Source organism: Dermochelys coriacea, chromosome 8 (genome assembly GCF_009764565.3).
Source record: "Dermochelys coriacea isolate rDerCor1 chromosome 8, rDerCor1.pri.v4, whole genome shotgun sequence".
In the NCBI taxonomy this organism is placed as follows: domain Eukaryota; kingdom Metazoa; phylum Chordata; order Testudines; family Dermochelyidae; genus Dermochelys; species Dermochelys coriacea.
This window is the reverse complement of record NC_050075.1, coordinates 90260995-90281931: the sequence shown is the minus strand read 5'-3', so window position 1 is coordinate 90281931 and position 20937 is coordinate 90260995. Positions and strand designations below refer to the sequence as shown.

The 20937-nt window shown below is 41.6% G+C and overlaps 1 protein-coding gene across 4 annotated transcripts in view; it reads left to right on the top strand.

Annotated features, from left to right (window-relative positions):
* Positions 1 to 20937, top strand: part of AK4 (adenylate kinase 4) — a 44452-nt gene that overhangs the window by 8381 nt on the left and 15134 nt on the right. For 2 of the 4 annotated variants that reach the window (XM_043491259.1, XM_043491260.1), the window contains exons 3-4: positions 14142 to 14261; positions 19172 to 19336. The exons of 1 other annotated variant lie outside the window; for it this stretch is intronic. In XM_043491259.1, coding sequence (XP_043347194.1) covers positions 14142 to 14261; positions 19172 to 19336 — 285 coding nt within the window. The remainder of the gene's footprint in view (positions 1 to 14141; positions 14262 to 19171; positions 19337 to 20937) is intronic. One more of the 4 variants, XM_038414569.2, reaches the window with a different exon arrangement.

Genomic DNA, 20937 nt, shown 5'->3' with positions numbered 1-20937 from the left:
AAAATGTGTAACTACTTGTTCACTGGCTTGTAAACTTGTTTATAAAGTCCACTTACAAGTTTAGAAAATATCCTCTGCATGAAAGAGGATATGCTTCCTGCATCATGAATCTGGTTAACTGTCTTTATGCTGTGAATCTGCAATAGTTCATAAACCTCAGTTAAGTTGGTAATACTTTGCTTGTGGCATTTTCTGGAGAAATTAATGACCGTGGAGCCAAGATTTTTAAAAATACAAACTGACAGTTTGGCTCCTAAAATAAGTGGCCTGACTTTTTGGAAGTGCTGAGCACTCATCCACTTCAGGGGGACTGTTCATGTGTTTAAAGTTAAGCACGTGTTTCGCTAGACTACAGTGGTCATCTGTCTTCTCAAATCCGGGGTGCTGTTGAATGACTTTCCCACTGTCTTGATGAGAGCAAGTAGGCTGAGGATTAATCTAGATAAAGCTGAATTGACTATGGTGAGATGAGGGCGGCAGCTAGGGTATTTAATTGAGATATTTGTCCACTACCAAGGCTTTCAACTTGAGCAGTAGAAGAAGGGGTTGCTTGGTTTGGTTCCGAGTTCATGGCAGCTATGTCAGTAAACCCACATCTGGCTAGAAGGCTGGTCGGCTCCTTTCCTGTTGGACATGGACCTTACTAACAGTGTTCGGGCCTCTCCCACCTTTTCAGTTGGCCTGTGTAGTGTGTGCCATACAGGGCTACACTTTAAATCTTTTTTTGAAATTGAAGCTTGTGCAGAATGCATCGGCTCATTTTTTTTTTTAAAGCTGAGCATCTTGCCTTGAGCCTCTGATGCTAGAATTCGGGGATCCCACTGGCAGCCCATTTGCTTCTGGGAATGATGTAAGCTGTTGTGTTTGACTTACAAAGAACTGAATGGTCTGGAAGCCTCCTACTGGAGGGACTGCCCCTCTTCCCCGTATGATATTGCTGCAGGAGAGATAAGCCGAGGCACCTGAGTCCCGCTTCCTACAGAAGAGGGACCTGGTGACAGGACATGCTCTGTGAGGGCCCCTCAAAAACAGAATTCACTTCCCCCGTCTGAAATAGCTGGAACTTGTTGACATTCAGGTGTAGTCCAAAGTCTCATCTAGTTGACCAGGCTTTGGGTGGAGGGTGAGAGGGCTGGGGGTGGGATTTGCTTTAGGAATCTGAGAAGAGATCTTGAGTTGCTCAGGTAACTCCGGGCAGCAAAATCTGTCCTAGAGGTGGGAATGTGCTACAAATGTAACTTTAACTTGTGGCAAGGGCACTTGAAGCTGGGGCACAGGCATTACTTTGTCTGTGTTGTTTTAAATCTGAATAGATACAATGTTGTACAACCGGAGTCCTCATCACCTCCTGGGAAGATGGTAAATAAAATACCTTCATTCTACTAATCTGTGACTCAGGGATGAAGATGCTGTGGATTTCATAACTTGGCATTGGTTTAGTCAATTCCCACCTCCGTGGTTTTTTGTTTTACTGGTATTAAAAAACAAACAAGCAGTATCCAAACTGTGTGAAGTGCCCGACTCTGTATCTCAATATCAAAGTCAGAAACTCTGGGCTAGAGTCTCGGCCCAGGCTGATCTGTATTTGGAACAGGAGCTGGAGTGGGTGGGTGGCTCTGTACCACATTTGTGTTTTCTTAATCCCTGGGGGTCATAGACTTCTTACTTAGGGAGCTGGAGACTACAGCAGGTAGGAGCAGAGCAGCCAAAGCAGAGACATTTGGACATTTGGAGAACCTTCTACAGCCTTGACTGGACTTTCTCTGCCCTGTACTGATTGGCTGTTTGCCCAGCCCTCTCCCATCTTCCCTTACAGTTTCTTCACTTTGACTGCACTCCACACCTGCCCCTCTTACCCTCTTCTATCCTGTCCCCATAAACCCTTCCCTTTAATGTCCCCACCCCCTTCGCTTTTCTTTCCATTTAGTTATCCCCCCTCCACACTAAACCCATGACTGAGACTACTTAGTGGATCATCTGTGTGGAGCTTTCTAGGGGTTTAGAACAATCTAGTAGCCTGCCATGGCAATGATTCCAGAACACGCAAGTCTGATTTTTTTTTTTCCAGGCCCATAAGAGGTGGGGACCATAGGCCCTTGGGGTAAATGACTTCAGGTGTCTTTTAAAATCCTAAGCACGACTTCTGGCCTCAGAACATTGGCCATCATTGTTATAACTTAACCATCTTAGTACATAGTTAACTGTTGCTAGTGTTGAATTAACTCTATCTAACGTTAACGAAGAAAAATTTAGATGAAGTATAAACAAGAAATCATGTAAAAGGTTACTTTGTACAGGGGAAAGTATGAGCTTATCTTGAGAAATCTGGCCATGGGAAGGTAACTGGAGGGCCGTTGAAAAATTAAAACCCTTCCCATTTGACTTTTCCTTGAGGACTTCTGTGCTGCATTTTTTTTCTTTTTCATCCATGCCAGTTTTCTAGCAGCCGGGCACTCCAGAACTTTGCAGCAGCTGTGCCATGAAGACCACACTTTCTCAGTCTACGTGTTTGGAAATATATTCTCCATGAGCCAATACAGCAGTGACTTTCTCACTCTCTTGTCTTGTTTTCATTTCAATACCAGCAGCCTTGGCTGGAAACCCAAGATCTATTGGCAAGAAATGTTTCAGGTTTGCTACCACAGCCCTGGTTTTGACAAACGTGTGATCTGGTTGGGGGAGGGGGAAGAGGGTGCCTTGTGACTGGAGAGGGAGATGGGGCAGTGACATTGAGGAAGTTGAGGGAAGAATCTTAATTTGTATGCACTGCTTAGGTTTTGTTAATCCTCTTAACGATGGGCTGTTCCTCTGGAAGGTTAGTGTGGTCAGGGACGCCAGCATCATGCTACTGCTCCCTGCCCCTTCCCTTTTAAGGCAGTCTGACCAATGACTAAAAACCGAGTTGCATGAGTCACTTCTGAACATATGAATATAAACGTTGCACATTATTACAGGCCACAGCTTCTCTATCAAGGGCAAATCCCAAATTGTCACATTGGAGGCTCAGTTATTGAGCCTGGACTCTCTCTCTCTCTTCAGCGCATGCCAACTGACAGGTGCTGGGGAAGGGATTCTCTTGCATTGTTTAAAACATCCCCGAAAGTGAGCCTCGCTGCCAGGCAGCTAAGGAGCTGTGCTGAAGGGTACCGCTTTCAAGGGCAAAGATTACTTTAACATACTGCCATTACTTGGCAGCATCACAGGAGTCTCTGGCTACATCTACAGTGCAAGTTAAGGTGTAATTGCAGTGTCGGAAGTATACCCGTGGTAGCTTTAATGTAGTTAGTGCGGGTAACTGTAGTAGTGAAGATCCCAGCCTTATTAATCTCTGCTCATGGGCTATCAACCTAAGTATGTAGCCCGGATCCCTGGCTGGCTTGTATTGGGGCGGCTTGCCTGGCAAAGCCAACATAGTCCTTGCTGCTACTGTTACCTGTGCTAGCTAGAGCGCTAAAGCTAGCACAGGTGTGCCTACCTGCATTATAATTCAAACTTAATTTGTGATGTACCCTGTAGCAACCAAATGAATGGAGAGAAAAGTATAGGAGAATGGTATTTTCTGTTTCCTCCTTTTGGAAAATGAAATCTGCATTTCTGTATACTTGCTAAGGATGAGTTGTTTATGTGGGCAGTGTGAAACTTACAACGTCCTTCACTATTCATTTCAAGAGCTTGGGTTTTATAAATCAGATATTGGGTAATTACATTGTTCTCATGCTGCCTTAACAAGCTTTTGAAACACTTTTTTGGCTTTGGATTAGTACTGAACCATTAGATCAGCATTCACAGCGGCTGTATAGTCCAGAGTCAAATGATAAGAACGTCCATACTGGGTCAGACCAAATGTCCATCTAGCCCAGTATCCTGTCTTCTGACAGTGGCCAATGCCAGGTGCCCCAGAGGGAATGAACAGAACAAGTAATTATCAAGTGATCCTTTCCCTGTTGCTCATTCCCAGCTTCTGGCAAACAGAGGCTAGGGACACCATCCCTGCCCATCCTGGCTAATACCCATTGATGGACCTATCCTCCATGAATGTATCTAGTTTTTTTTTTTTTTAACCTGTTATAGTCTTGGTCTTCACAACATCCTCTGGCAAGTAGTTTCGCAGGTTGACTGCGTTGTGTGAAGAAATACTTCCTTTTGTTTTAAACCTGCTGCCTATTAATTTCATTTGGTGACCCCTAGTTCTTGTTATGAGGAGGAATAAATAACACTTCCTTATTTACTTTCTCCACACCAGTCATGATTTTATAGACCTCAATCATATCCTCTCTTAGTCGTCTCTTTTCCAAGATGGAAAAATCCCAGCCTTATTAATCTCTCCTCGTATAGAAGCCATTCTCTGCCCCTAATAATTTTTAGTTGCCCTTTTCTGAACCTTTTTCAATTCCAATATATCTTTTTTGAGATGGGGTGAACACATCTGCACGCGGTATTCAAGATGTGGGCATAGCATGGATTTATATAGAGGCAATATGATATTTTCTGTCTTCTTATCTATCCCTTTCTTAATGATGCCCAACATTCTGTTTGCTTTTTTGACAGCCGCTGCACATTGATTGGATGTTTTCAGAGAACTATTCGCAATGACTCCAAGATCTTTCTTGATTGGTAACAGATAATTTAGAGCCCATCCTTTTATATGGATAGTTGGGATTATGTTTTCCAGTGTGCATTACTTTGCATTTATCAACATTGAATTTCATCTGCCATTTTGTTGCCCAGTCACCCAGTTTTGAGAGAGCTTTTTGTAGCTCTTCACAGTCTGCCTTGGACTTAGTTATCTTGAGTAGTTTTCTATCATCTGAAAGTTTTGCCACCTCACTGTTTATCCCTTTTTTCAGATCATTTATGAATATGTTGAATAGGACTGGTCCCAGTACAGACTCATGGGGAACACCACTATTTATCTCTCTCTCCATTCTGAAAACTGACCATTTATTCCTACCTTTTAACCAGTTACCTGTCCATGAGAGGACCTTTCCTCTTACCCCATGACAGCTTACTTTGCGGAAGAGCCTTTGGTGAGGGACCTTATCAAAGGCTTTCTGAAAATCTACATACACTATATCCACTGGAATCCCCCTTGTCCACATGCTTGTTGACCCCCTTCAGTGAATTCTAGTAGATTGGTGAGGCATGATTTCCTTTCACAAAAACCAGGTTGACTCTTCCCCAACAAATTATGTTCATCTATGTGCCTTTTGTTCTTAACTATAGTTTCAACCAGTTTGCCCGGTACTGAAGTCAGGCTTATTGGCCTGTAATTGCTGGGATCACCTCTGGAGGCCTTTTTAAAAATTGGCGTCGCATTAGCTCTCTTCCAGTCATTTGGTACAGAAGCAATTTTAAATGATAGGTTACAGACTACAGTTAATAGTTCTGCAATTTCACATTTGAGTTCCTTCAACTCAAAGGAGTTGAGAATAGCCCTATTGGTTATTTAGCAGGCTTCCTGTTTCTGATGTACTTATTTTTTTGCTATTACTTTTTGAGTCTTTGGCTAGCTGTTCTTTAAATTCTTTTTTGACCTTTCTAGTTATATTTTTATACTTCATTTGCCAGTTTGTTCCTTTTTATTTTCCTCACTGGGATTTAACTTCCACTTTTTTAAGGATGCCTTTTTGCCTCTCACTGCTTTTTTACTTTGTTTAGCCACGGTGGCACTTTTTTAGATCTCTTATTATGTTTTTTAATTTGTGGTATACATTTAAATTGAGCCTCTACTATGGTGTCTTTGAAAAGTTTCCATTAAGCTTGCAGGGATTTCACTTTTTGCTCTGTACCTTTTTAATTTCTGTTTAACTAACTTCCTCATTTTTGTGTGTAGTCCCCCTTTCTGAAATGAAATGCTACAGCGGTGGGCTGCTGTGATGGTTTCCCCACCACAGGGATGTTAAATTTAATTATATTGTGGTCACTATTACCAAGCGGTCCAGCTATATTCACCTCTTGGACCAGATCCTATGCTCCACTTGGGACTAAATCAAGAATTGCCTCTCTTCTTGTGGGTTCCAGGACTAGTTGCTCCCAGAAGCAGTCATTTAAGGTGTCAAGAAACTTTATCTCTGCATCCCATCCTGTGGTGACATGTACCCATTCAATATGGGGATAGTTGAAATCCCCCATTATTATTATTTTATTTTAATAGCCTCTCTCATCTCCCTGAGCGTTTCACAGTCACTATCACCGTCCTGGTCAGGTGGTCGGTAATATATCCCTACTGCTATATTTTTCTTATTAGAGCATGATTATCAGTATACAAGCAGGGATCTCTTTTTGTTCTGTGTTTGTACAGCACCTATTACAATGGGGTCCTGATCAGTTGATGCTCTAGTAATACAAATAATAAGTTGCATTTTAGATATTTAGAGCAGGGGGAGAGTGGTTTGAAATGAGAAATATAACTTTGAAACTTTGTCAGTGGGAGTATAAAGCTGACATTTCAGGCAATATATTGTATCGAAGGGCTGTATTTCCACTTGTGGCTTCAATCAGGAGAGCTCTGTATGCTGTAATAAATCTAGAAAAGCTCTATATAAGCTGGAAAAGGGAGAGGAGGTTACTGGCTCCTTCCAGGGATCTGTCCTTGGAGGTGGAGTTTGTGGACTTTCAAAGGTCAGACCAGCCAATTCTTTACAGATGTATTAATCGGTTCTGTGAGACATGGTTTTGTAAGTCATTGGGGTTTGGGGGCAGGGAGTAGGAAGGAGGAGAAGAGGAAGGTTCAGGCACTGGACTGGGACTCTGGAGATCTGAATTCAGTTCCTAGCTCTGTTACAGACTCCTTGTGTGACCTTGGCTAAGTCACTTAATTTACTGTGCTTCCGTTTTCCCCATCTGTAAAATAGAGTAATAAAGCTCCATTTCTCCAGTCATAGTCTGCCTAGCTTATAAATCTTTAGGGATTGGACTCTTGCTATGTATTTGTACAACACCTAGCACAGTGGATCTCAATCTGAGGTGCTACTTTTCATAGTAGCAGCCGTGTTAGTCTGTATTCGCAAAAAGAAAAGGAGTACTTGTGGCACCTTAGAGACTAACACATTTATTAGAGCATAAGCTTTCATGAGCTACAGCTTCGAAAGCTTATGCTCTAATAAATTTTAGTCTCTGAGGTGCCACAAGTACTCCTTTTCTTTTTGAGGTGCTACTGTAATGCAAATAATACAAATATTGTAGAGGTGGGGGAATCCCATAAATACCTCATAGGAGGTCTTAGCACTTCAGGATTAGGTTTGTTCTGTGACAGCCTCTGTCAGGTGAAGGTTCAGTTACTGCAACAGTTTTGCCTGGGCTAACCTTGAAGATCACTATAGGAATATATTCATTTGTCCTTTTTAAAGAAAAATGCTTTCTCGTGACCTAGGAGGGAGAGAACACTACTTGGCAAATTAACCTCGTATTAAGTGAACTTCCCTGGAGATGTGTAAACTTCATTTCTGAAAAACGGGCCGCTTTTTAGAGCGAGGACAGAGAATAATCAATTGACATAATTCAGAGGAGGCTGGGATGAAGACTTTGTAGAGAAGTCTATATAAAATACCTAACACCCAACACAATGTGGGTTCATTCCAAAGGTGTAAACCTTTGCTTTTCAGAAGAAGTTTTATGAATGCCAGGGGTAAGCCCTTTCTGGTAGGGATGACTTAGCAGTGTCCAGAGAGGAAGAGCAGTCCATTAACGGCAAGGAAATCATCCTAACCATCTCTTCACAGAGGTAATGGTGGCAATGGAATTTTAACAAGGGGCCTCCAGCATTTCTCTAGACTATGAATCAGCTGCAGTATGTTGCAGTGTCTTCTAGGTCCCTGTATGTGCTCCAGGTACAAGAAAGTGACCACAGCTTCAGTGTTGAGTGAAGGATGTCCAGGGACTTCAGGTTTTGCATATCCAATCTGGCCTATTTTTGAGAAACTGACCTAGACCCCAGTCCTGCAACTGCTTCTGTGGTGGTAGATTGCAACTGAAGTCAGTGGGGTTCTGTATAGAAAACTTCACCTTGTGGCTAAGTAAATAAATATAGTTATGAATACCAGTTCATATTAGGAACTGCAGTGCTTTGAATCTGGGAGTGTCTCTCTCTAGCAACAAGTGCATTCTTGCCAAGCCCTTGGCTTCATGCAGACCATGTGAACAGGTAACAAAAAATGTGCATGCAGAAGGGTGTAATAAAAGTTCATGTCCAAGGGGTGCCTGTGCACAGGTTGAATAAGACATGTTTTTCCCTCTGATGTGTTTAGAGACCTCGGAAGCGGGAGAAAAGTGAACGACAGTGCAGTAGTGGTGGCAGTATGCATTCATTATAGCTGGTGACTATTCCAGTACAGAAATGGATTGCCTTCAATTGTAAAAGTCACTCCTGGTCATCTGTATCTACACAGGTTTCAGCGTAGCAGCCGTGTTAGTCTGTATTCGCAAAAAAGAAAAGGAGTACTTGTGGCACCTCAGAGACTAACAAATTTATTTGAGCATAAGCTTTCGTGAGCTACAGCTCACTTCATCGGATGCACTTCATCGGTTCACCTTGTTACTACAACAACAGGCAAATAGCTGATTTTAAATTTCTGCTATTTTAAATTTCTGCATAGAAAGAGAAGTACCCTATGAATCTCAGTCCAGTGACTCATCTTTGCAGTCTAAGTGAACTTTTTTGCCTTACAGTGTTCCCAAGTGTTTCTTTTAAGACTACATTCTCCCATGCAGGAATTGGACGTCCATGTAGTCTACTCATGTTCCTTGGCAGTAATAATCTCAGTTCTAGGATATTTCTAGGACCCAGTCTTATCTGGTTTTATTTATAGAAAGAGCACATTAGTCATTCTTTATCGACCTGTGGCTTCCACATTTCTGAAGGAAAGTTTCTGACCACTTTCTTCACTGAAGGTGTTGAACTACTGGACTTGTCTGTTATTGCTTTAGGATTTCTTTAAAGGCTCCTCTCGAGGAGCCGAATTATGAATGCTGCTGTGCACTTGTGAAGAGTCTGCTGTACTGGCTATCTGCACCTCTGGGCATAGGTGGATAGGACAGCTGCTGCCAGAGTTGTACTCCCCCTACTATCTAGGTCAGTGCGGAGTTCACTGGAACCAGCTTGTATCAAGGTGGAAGTAGGGATCCTGGAGTTAGTCTTTCCTATCCTGCTCCGTGGGGTGGTAAAGCTGTGCACTGATTCTTACTGATTATGGGTTTTAACCATACAATTGATCCTAATTAACTAGTTGTTCTTTGGAGGGCTTTTAAGGCTTGTTTGTTTAAAAAATAATAAAAATTAGGGCTGTCAATTAATCCTAGTTAACTCCAGGAATTAATGCAAAACAAATAAACTAGATTTTAAAAAAAATAGTGATTAATCATACTTTTAAACAATAATAGAATACCAATTTAAATGCATTATAAATACTTTCAGATTTTTTTTCCATTTTCAAATATATTGATTTCTGTTACAATACAAAATGTGTTCAGTGCTCACTTCATATCTATTTTTGATTACAAATATTTGTACTGTAAAAATAAACTAAAGAAATAGTATTTTTCAATTCACCTTATTCAAGAACTGAGATGCAATCTCTTTATCATGGAAGTGCAATTTACAAATGTAGAATTACTATGCTTTATTTCTGAGTGCACTTATGTGAAAAAAAATATAAAACTTTAGAGCCTACAAGTCCACTCAGGCCTACTTCTTGTTCAATCAATCATTAAGACAAACAAGCCTGCTTAGATTTATGGGAAATAATGCTGCCTGCTTATTTACAATGTCATCAGACAGTGAGAATGGACAGTTGCATGGCACTATTGTAGCCAGCATTGCAAGGTATTTACATGCCAGATATGCTAAACATTCACATCATGCTTCAATTTGTAGATTTTTATCTTTTTTACAGTGCAAATATTTGTAATAAATATCACATGAGCACTGTACACTTTTTGTATTGTGTTGTAATTGAAATCAATATATTTGAAAATGTAGAAAAACATCCAAAATATTGTAATTTAAATTGGCATTCTTTTATTCCTTAATGGTGCAATTAAAATTGTGATTAATTACAACTTGTTTTAATCTCATGATTAAATGTGATTTTTTTTAATTGTTTGATGGCTCTCATAAAAATACACCATTTGTGCATAAATGAAATCAAGAAAAAAATCCAGTTTTTAAACTAGCATTCAATCACTGTTTGTTTCAAAAAGCTGATTTTTAAACAATGGTATCTGATAAAGTATTAGTCACAAGCCAATTGGAAAGAAACTTCCCACTGACTAATAAACAGGGGGAATGCCCATTTTTAACACACTGCTATCCTATGGGGGTAAGAATATTGAGGCAAAATGAGTGAATTGCTTTACTCTGTGTACCAGACATCATGTTTAGGTTTTAATAATCCTTCAGCTAGTTAAGGGGAAAACACATTCTATCTGAATAAACTTTTTTGTAAAAGCTACAGAAGATTAAAGATGAAGAGACTCGGTAAGAAGATGGAAGGAAACTCTGGTGAAGCAATTCATTCATACCTTGGTGTGGTCGGGGGTGAGTGTGCATGTGAGACTTTGCCCTCTAGAGGTTGGTTGAAAGATAGGATATAGGGCTTGCTGATGCTACCATCATCAGCTGAAGAAGTGGTGTTTTCTCTTTTCCTCTCGCGCCCTCCCCCCATTTAGTTCTGAGTCTTGTGTAAATGGAACGGAAGGAGCAGAATTCTAATCCCAGCTCTTTTGCGAGATTTATAGATGGACTGACTGCAGCACATCGGTTTGCTCCAGCAGTCGATGAGAGCAACCTTCTCCATAATAAGAAAAGGAGTACTGGTGGCACCTTAGAGACTAAGAAATTTATTTGAGCATAAGCTTTTGTGAGCTACAGCTCACGAAAGCTTATGCTCAAATAAATTTCTTAGTCTCTAAGGTGCCACCAGTACTCCTTTCTTTTTGCGGATAAAGACTCACATGGCTGCTACTCTGAAACTTCTCCATAATGAGCCCATTCCCTACAAGTGCAGGACATAGTTCTCAGTGGAGATCTTATTGGACAGTATTAAATAAATTTGCATTAGCCAAGTATGTCTTCATCCACCCAAGCCTGTGTATGCTACCCAAAGCAAGTGATAAAAATAGATTGAGTATTGTATTCACTGGTTAAAAATCTTTAACCTGTGCCCTATTTCAGATCACAAGATCGTGTGTGTGTGTTTGTGTACAATACACACTTCCTACTGTATTTTCCACTGCATGCATCTGATGAAGTGGGTTTTAGCCCACGAAAGCTTATGCTCAAATAAATTTTAGTCTAAGATGCCACAAGTACTCGGTCTGTATCAGCAAAAAGAACAACATGGCTACCACTCTGAAAGATGAAATGGTTGCTGTTTGAGAGAGAAAACCTGATGTATTTAAAACAGACAGATTAAAGTTCTCTAAGTGCATAGGATTCAAAAAATTATGGTGCTCTTGAGATGATTGCTCTTAATTCTCAATAAGATTCAATCTGTGTTTGAGCTTGTGTGTAGTTGGTTTTGGGGCATAGTATTTTGCCACAGTTAGGAAAATGAAGGTTCTGGAGAATCTCTGTTTCTGGGTTGGTGGAATCTGGTGGAGATGATTTGTGTTTCCAGAGACCGCTGTTTGCAGATGAATGAATTCTGCAGCCCCTCTGTGATGGAGAACTGTGTGGTATGCTCATTCTCCTACCCAGTGAAAGGTAAAAGCTTTATAGGTCCAAACTCATGCAAGGATACAGTGTTGCAACTCCAGGCTGGTAAGGGCACCTCCTTTTTAAAAGGAACACTTGAATTGTGATAGTTACACTATTACTGAAGTCAAGGGATGGCTTTCTAACTCGCATGTACTTCATGCCATTTAAAAAAAAAAAACTAGCTAAGGACATTTGAACATGGTTATTGTACACACTTGCTTCACTGGAAAATTTATGAGTTGATCAAAAGTTGGTAGAAGTTCCAAAAAATATTAGTTTAAGGTGGCAACTGTTGCTTAGGCAGTTCAAGCCTATGAAATATGGGATAGGAGGAGATGCACTTTTATTCTAATTGTGAAATTCCTATTCCAAGAAGTGATACTTTTTACTGTTCTTAATGTTCTATAACTTCTAGCACCCTGTGACTTAAGGGATATTATCCACATGGGGAACTGAATCAGAGAAATTAGGTGACTAGGCCAAGGCTGCTCAGGAAGTCTGTAGCAGAGCTAGTGTTAAACTTAGACATTTGGAGTCCCACTCTGGTACCTTATCCGCCCTCTGTTCCACCTGATGCTGACGTTTCCTATGAGGCTGTGATACTTAGTTGAAAAAACTTCATTCCTTTTTGAAGCATAAAATGTTATACTCAAATTTGCAATGACAACAATAATAAGTTCTTGTTCTAGATCTAATTGTATGTAGGTGATGGCTGTTTGAGCGACTTTGGCTATTGCAAGACTGTTTTCAGATTTAATTATCCTAACTACACTGAGTTTTGCACTGGTACAAAAATGGACTTTGAAAATGAACACTGGATTTAAAAAAAATTGAGCTAGCTCTTGAGATTTGAGGCTTATAACAGTAAGGTTGCAAAAGTATTTAAAATTATTCATTCCTGGGTGTGTGTGTGTGTGTGTGTATATATCAAACAGAGAAGATACAAAAAGAAAAGGAGTACTTGTGGCACTTTAGAGACTAACACATTTATTAGAGCATAAGCTTTCGTGAGCTACAGCTCACTTCATCGGAAGTGAGCTGTAGCTCACGAAAGCTTATGCTCTAATAAATGTGTTAGTCTCTAAGGTGCCACAAGTACTCCTTTTCTTTTTGCGAATACAGACTAACACGGCTGCTACTCTGAAACCAGAGAAGATACACATTCCAAATTCAAGCTCTTGGTCTAGAAAAACTTGGCTAGAAAGCAATGTTCTGAATTCAGTAACAGTAACAAAATGCTTTGTGTAAAAGCTTAAGTGTGGGTTCAGTTTTTTTTGATGAACCATGTTTAACTTTGTTAGGAATTCCCATAAAGTCTGCACACAAAACACTATCTCTAAAGTCCTATTTAAGAGATGGTGCACATTTTTAACACCACATTAACCCTTAATTTTTTGGGGGGTGGAGGGAGCGAGAAGAATAGGATTAGGGAAACTCTGACAGGTTTAACCCTACTAAAATGTCTGTGCAGTGTTCCAGTACTCTAATTATTTTTCACACTCATGGGAGCCTCTGCTATCGTCCCTGTAGTACTCTGTTGGAAATCCATTCTCTGAGGGATTGCAATGGTTATGTATAAACTTGTGCATATAGGAAAAAGGTTTAAATTCATAGTCTACTTATACAGCACCTAGCACAATAGGGCCCTGATCTGGTTAGCCTCTAAGCACTACCAAAATGTATATGTTTAATTGTAACTTTTTTAAATGTCCCTATCTATATTAATAATAACTTTACATTATTAAAAGAGAGTTTTAAAAATATTAGTCTTATTTTTGGCTTATTATTAGTCTTATTTCACTGAGCCTTGATGACTCAGCAGAATCATTAAACTTATGGCCACTTTTGTTTTCTGGTTCTTACATGTAGGCTGCAGATGCAGTGGGAAGGATATTATTCCTTCCAAAAAAAAAAAAACACTTTCAGGGAGGGGGCAATTTGTAAAGTAAAATAAAAATATTATATTTAAGTTTTTTGGGGTCAACATTGTCAGGGTGTCCCTCTTAAAATTCTGCATATACATCCAGCATTGCAAAAATTTAGCACAAATGCACTTCTGTGTTCTGCTGTCCACTAATCAAGAAATCCATACAGCATCCTTTCACCCAATCAATTGAAGAAAAGACTGCCAACAATCACTTGGCATTTTCCTGGCCTTCTTTGTGCCTCAAGGCAGCCTCACTCTTTTTTTATTCCCTAGCCTACAACTTCACAGCTGGTAAATTAGGTTTCCCCACAGCACTGTTAAGTGTCCCTGGTCACCAATAACAAGGAAGTGTTCCCAACAAAGCTAATGAGCAAAAAGGAGACTAGGAAGGGGTTTCTGGATTAGTGTTATCAAGGGGAAATTTTAAGGTAGGTGTATGTTGGGTGGGGGTGTGTCAATTTTTTATTGTGTTTTTTTGTTTGTTTTTTTTATTGAAACGTGTTTTTGTTTCTTTAATAGAAGTTGGTGTCTTGGCAAAGCAATATTTAGAGCAAGGCCTTTTGGTACCGGATCACGTCATCACCAGTGTCATGATGATGGAGCTGGAGAAAAAGCAGTCTCAGCATTGGCTACTTGATGGTAAGTAAACTGATGTGCATGAATTTGGTATCATGGGTGCAATAATCTTGTATCCCTCTGCGCTGGTGACTCGTTGGGGGATTGAAAATCCCAGTCCTCGTCAACCTCTTGAAGCCTATTTCTTTGAATAAGAAAGTATTTCATTACTTTCCCAGGAACGATTTCACAGGAAAACAAATAAAACCAACCACAGCTTTTCAATATTTTTAGCAGCGAGGGAGGGGTGGAGGAGAAAGCAAAAACACTTCTGAGAGCTTTTAAGGACAGACTTGTTCAGAGCTGGTCTCCTCTTAAAGACTCTGCTTCTGAAAATGAAACTCAGATCCTACTTGCAAGAGATCACAGGTACTGAGGAAAGATTTTTGTTAATTTAAGCAAGAGGTCAGAAGCTCCACTCAAGGTACTGGCACTCTAATGGAAGGGGTTTTACATCACCATCATGGTAGTCATACAGCATGGAACAGTGCCTAGTACAATGAACAATGTGTCATAGAGCAAACTGCTACAGAGCATGTCTGCAGTCACCATTCACCCTACAGCTCCCTTCTCCCCTGTGGGTTCTTCGTGTCCTTAACAGTCAGGTCTCTGTACCCAGTGTCTGCAGTTTTCAAACTATGGGTTATGGCCACCAGAAATTCTGTGAACCTCAAGGGACTCTGTATCACAGTTGTCTCTTAGCTCATGGGGGTGGGGAGGGAAGAGAAGTCACTGCTGGTGACCCTGTGTGCAGAGGAAGGCAGAGAGGGGTGAAGGGAAGATGTAAAAGCCCCTAGCTTGTTCCCCTTCCCTTCCACTCTTCTGAGGAGTAGTGCATGTGTGTCTGGCCAGTCTCCCCTGGAAAAGTATGTCAGAATCCTTGACTTAGACCAGCTTTATGCAGCAAATAGTCTCTCTCACACTGCTGTTCCAAGTCATGACATGGAGCAACTGGTGCATGGGAGTGACTGGACACAAGCCAAGATAAATCACTTGTTGTTTCTTGTTCATAGACATGTAAGGTATCAACCATGCATCATGTATGTTAATCAGAACCCTTAAAAACACTTTGAACACAATTGGCTTTGTGTGGTGTGTGTTTTGGTTTTGTTTTAGAAGCCTTCTTGGTTGTGAAGATGAATTTTTGTTCCTGCAAATAATTGAGCCCCAAATTTTACACCCAGAATCAATTGTGGGAGCACTCAAGTAGTGGGATGTCTAAATGCGACAAAACTGGAGCCCAGATAGAGGCCTTTTGTAAATATCAGGCCTAAAATATGAATTGTTTTATCAGAGTGAGTGTAGTTTTAAAATCTGTGGTGCCCCATGTCACCTCTGTTGCTTGCATTTAGTCTTTTATATGTTGCTCACTAGTAGAGAGGTGGGCTTGAGTTTAAGTGGATGTAAGGGGGTAAAATGAACGTTCTTTTGCAAAAGTTCCATTTCTTTCAATGAATCTTAGAAGAAACATTTCTGAGCATCTCTAATTAACTTAAATGTAAAAAGTGACTAATGGAGAGGCATTCAGACACCATGATAATGAGCACAATATAAGCAACCACTTATTCATTTACATTATAATTAGCTGTTTGTTTATAAATGCATATGCTCAAGATTAGGGCCCACACTAGAACTGAACTCTGTTCAGAGCATTCCCTAGAGCAGGGATCGGCAACCTTTGCTCCCACAGCCCACCAGGGTAAGCCCCCTGACAGGCTGGGCCGGTTTGTTTACTTGCCGCGTCCGCAAGTTTGGTCAATCGCTGCTCCCACTGGTTGTGGTTTGCTGCTGCAGGCCCATGGGGGCCACAGGAAGCGGCGCATCCCAAGGGATGTGCTGGCCGCTGCTTCCCACAGCCCCCATTGGCCTGGGACTGCGAACTGCGGCCAGTGGGAGCAGTGATCGGTTGAACCTTTGGATGTGGCAGGTAAACAAACCTTCCCGGCCTGCCAGGGGGCTTACCTTGGCGGGCCGCATGCCAAAGGCTGCCGATCCCTGCCCTAAAGAGATGACCTTTTCCGGTGGCCATAATCATTTCAAACCCTATGATAGTTCCTTAATCTGGGAATCCCAGAATTTGGCCATCATTAAACTAGAACTCAAGCCTACGCCTCATTAATACAAGGGCTCTGGAAGTTTATCATTTCTGTACTGAAATGTTGCTGTTCATGGAAAAGCAAATAAAGCATTGCCAGAACTCTTTGGGTTTTGATGCGCTCCTGTCTCTCCAAATAAAGCAACTAGTGTTAATCCATGTTGCCATGAGGTGACTGGAATGATTTGTGGTACTTGTGTAAATGATCATCTTGTTTCCTTATGAAGGACACCAATGCTCTGAACTGCAGGCTCTTGTTTCTCTTGCAGTGGCTTTGGTTGACACTTAGAGAATTTTTGGACCCAGTCAAGGCTGCCATACAAATGTAAATTTAACTTTTTAAAATGCATATTGTAAGTCTCTCCTATCTTCCTTTGGTGTCTTTCCTTTGCTGTTACCTTGTCTCTGCTGCTTCCATTTCTTGTGCTCCTTCTCTGCTTGCATTAGCTGCACCCCAGAGGCTGATTTCAATCTCAAGTTCTTGGGCATCAGCTCCAGGCACTGAAATCCTACTGGTCTATTTGGTTGTGTTGCTGGTGCAAACAAGTGACTGGAGGACAGATACGAGAGTGATCAAATCAATAAGAATACCTGGACGGCTAGATCAAGCAACGCTGCTGCAAATGGAGGTGCAAAACTGTCCTATGGCCAGGTCCAGGCAGGAAAGAATGGGGGATGTATGTCTCCAATATCCCATGTTGCTTCTGGCCTGGGGGATGCTAGAAAGTCCTGAGGCCCCTTCACAAAATCCATATGTTCCCAGTCTCTCCTTCTTCCTTTTCTCTGCTTTCTGCCTTTGTTGCTTTTTCACTTCCTCCATTAAAACCCACACCCCTACCTGTGTGGCACCAATTGCACAAGTCAGAAAAGAGAGCATTTAAAGAGTCCGCTGTTCCTCTGGAGGGAGTAAATACATTGCCAAGTGCATAGGTCTTCCTGGGGTTTTAACTACCAATATAGCTTCCTGGGGAAGTGGGGACCAAGAGCAGTCATACCATTAGTATGAGTATTGTGCTCACAAGGAAACTCCTCCTGAATGATTAAGTTCAGGCAGTAAGCTATACAAAGACTGCAGTACACTATGCAGCATATAGCTAGCCTGTGGAACCCCTCGCCACAGGAACTAGTGGAGGCAAAATAATGAGAAGAATTAAAGGGCTTAAACATATACTTGACTTAATATAACTGAGGCAGCTCAGCCTATGACATCACAAAGGCCTTCAAGCAGCAGGGCTGAGATCCTAGCTTCCCTCCTTTCCCGGTCTGTCCTTGGCACAAGTGCATCCTGGGGAGTGGACTCTCCTTGCCCTGTAGCATAAGTCACTGTACTCTAGGTAATCTAGAATCGTCACAGCTCCTGGCTTTAAATAGAGGTGTAGAGAGTAAGGGTGTGCACACAATATTATGTCAATGTACGTCTAGGGTATTTCTGACTTTCACCACTTCGCCACAATGCAACATTTTGGCTTCCTAGTCTGTGCTGTTTTGAGGGACCAAACAGCTGATGGGACTGTTTGGCTCAAAATGCCATCCTGGAGCAAATCACAAAACCAGACTTTTTCTTTTGGACTTCATTGGCTCTGCTGCTGAAAAAAGGCCCTTAAGGTCTGAATGACCTTGGCCCTGGGATTTAACATGCCCTGTCTCTTTCTCTCTGCCCCCCTCTCCCCCACCCAAAAAAAGAAAGGAGCTAGCAGTGAAAATATGCTCTACAGAGCAGAAAAAACAGCTGGCGTTAGAGCAGGTGCAGGGAGCTGTTCTTCAATTCGCTTTGTTTGGTGTAAAGGTGCACTGTTTTTTGTGTGTGTGTGTGTGTGTGTGTGTGTTCAATAAAAACTGACTGGAGTAAATGTCACTCTGTACCTGGAGAATACAAGCTCTGGTATGACATGTAGTGGTGCAGATCTGAGGTGCCCAGGGAGATAGATATTTTTAATGTGTGTGTGTTTTTTTTTTTTTTTTGTTTTTTGTTTTTTTTTTTTTTTTACTGCAGCATATCATTACTGCTTGGTGGTGAGAGTAACAGGCTTTAGCATTCCCTCAGGCTGGGAGGGATAGTGCTACACAGTATTCCTTTGGGTTACAGGCAGAGATCCAAGATGAGGGGCAGCTGTCTCCTTGTACATGTGGTAAGGTTTCTAGATGTGATGCATCCAGGTTCCGGTGTCAATGGCTAACCTCTCTGTAAATGTCTGGCGTGGTTGGGGTTTATAATCTCAAATCATCAGTGCTTGGTAACTGCTGGAGCATGGCATGTAACTTTTTTTTTTTTTTTTTTTTTTTGAGGTACTTAGACTCTTGCCCTGCCATGGGGCAGAGTGTGTCTGTGGTGGTACTGAGCTTGGAGAAAACAATAAGAGATTGTCCCTGTATGAGCAGGTGGGTGAAAGCCTGGCCTAGAATGACTGGGCTTAGTGACCCAACAATGGAGGTAATTTTGCATTATACACAGTTTGCCCTCGCTAGATACCATTATCCTGGACACTTGATTATTCTAAGCAAAATATAGCGCCCCACGCTGCTCATCCTAAACTGATTGAAAAGCCCAATCTGCCCTCCAGAAATGTTTCCTCGCTGTTGGTGTCTGATACCCTGCCCCCTCCTTTGTGATATCTTTTGTAAGAATATGGGATGGGAGTAGGGATTTCAGGGAGTTGGTGATGAAACCATCTCACTACAGTATCCTTCATACCCCTTGTTTAAAATATACATGCTGCTTAGTTTTGCACACTTGATTTAAGCCCTGAAGCATGGGATCTGATGGTTTCTCAACATGCTTCCTGGTTTTGCTTTTCAGTTAAGGATTTGTTTCATAATTCCAACCTCTTTTTTCCCACAGCCACATTATCATCCATTCCCACAACCACATATATCATCTTGCTCTGGGCAAGTCTCACACTCATACACCTGTTAGTTCTTGGAGAATCTCTTCCTTTTTTCCCCTTTCAGAATGATGGTGGCAAATTTTACTCAATAGTTTGGGTGAGAATCTCTACAGCAGTTGGTGAGTCATATAGAAAAAGCAATTGGCTGTGTATAATGCATGCTTTGCACAGATCCCTAATCCTCTGTACTAAATCCTATATTATTATTATTATTATTATTTATTATTATTATTTTTATTTTATTTATTTATTTATTATATTAACCCAATCTACTTCATAGGAAGCTACAAGGGTGTGTAACAGGGCATGCTCCGTCCCTGTCCTCTGATACCCCAGGGTATGTCTATGCTACAGTTACACTCCTGTGGCTGGTCCATGTCTAACTCTGGCTCAGGGGTTTAATTGCAGGGTAGATGTTCAGGGTTGGCTCTGGGGGTCCCAGAGCTCGGGCTGTAGCCCAACCATGAACATTTACCCATCAATTAAATATCCCCTTAGCCCAAGTCAGCTGACTTGGGCTAGCCACGGGTGTCTAATTGCACCATAGACGTATCCCCTGACATCTCTCAGGCTGTCCAGTAAGTGGCAAATGCATTTGACTTATTTACATTGCTTTATGAGACTGGATTGGTGTTGGTGATAGCAAAGTGTTTACAGTGCTTCTCTACCTTTAGCTCTTTCCCACAGGACCAGAGAGGAACAGAGGCCTCCCTTAGCTGAGATCTCTGGGCTCATCTAGCCCAGGTCCTCTTTTCCCCCAGTAACTCCTTCCTGTGGGCTCCTTGCATCTCTCAGCTAATGGACTAATTGGCTTATTCAGCCTGATCAGCCTGTTAGCTTGCACATCCACAAACAGCCTCCTCTAGGCAGGGGACCTGACTGATGCTCAAGGGATCAGAGTGCTGGCTCCAGTCAGCTTCCAGCACTCATCACAGGATGGGATTTCAGAAATACAGTCTACTTCGAGGAAGAGTGAATTAGCAGTATATCCTTAACGGCTGTATTAAACCCTATATCTGTACTTGCTACCAATACATTATACATGCTCTCAGGTGAACTGTTTTTTATAGAACTCAGCTGCTACAGGGACTCTTTTTCTCCCCTTCCCCAAAAAAATCTCTGAATGCTTACATGTGCTTCTGGATTTTGTATCTTCCTGTGACAGTGGCACTTCTGTAGATGGAAGAATGCATCTACGCTAACACACAATACACTAGAGGCTAGAAAGACTTTTTTTATACTCTGTGGCTTTCAGTTCTAGGAGATATGAACTGCGATAAAATACATGACATGTTCCTCAGAATGTGTTCATACATTCCTGCAATCAAGGTGGAATTATAACATAACCAGCCCTGAACTGCATCTTGCTCATCTCTTGATCCTGCATTCTTCCAGGAGTGGCCGGTCTTGGAAGTGCTTATATGTGCATAATCCCAGCTAGAGTAGTCCGACTCAAAACCCTAGATCTGACTGCCCCTAAAACTTGGAAAATATCTGCTCTAGGTCTTACCAGTGCAATTTGGACCCATCTCTAATCACAGCATCACATGGCTAAGCAGATAATTGCTGCCTGTGGAACTTCTCTCTTAATACATGCAGTTTAGCACAGTCTGTTGCCATCATACAGGTTGCCCCCTTCAAGATGCCACCTGATGTGCTGAGATACCACTGAGCCCACCTGTTCTGCCAGCATAGGACTCCTTTAACCTGTCTTGCTGAG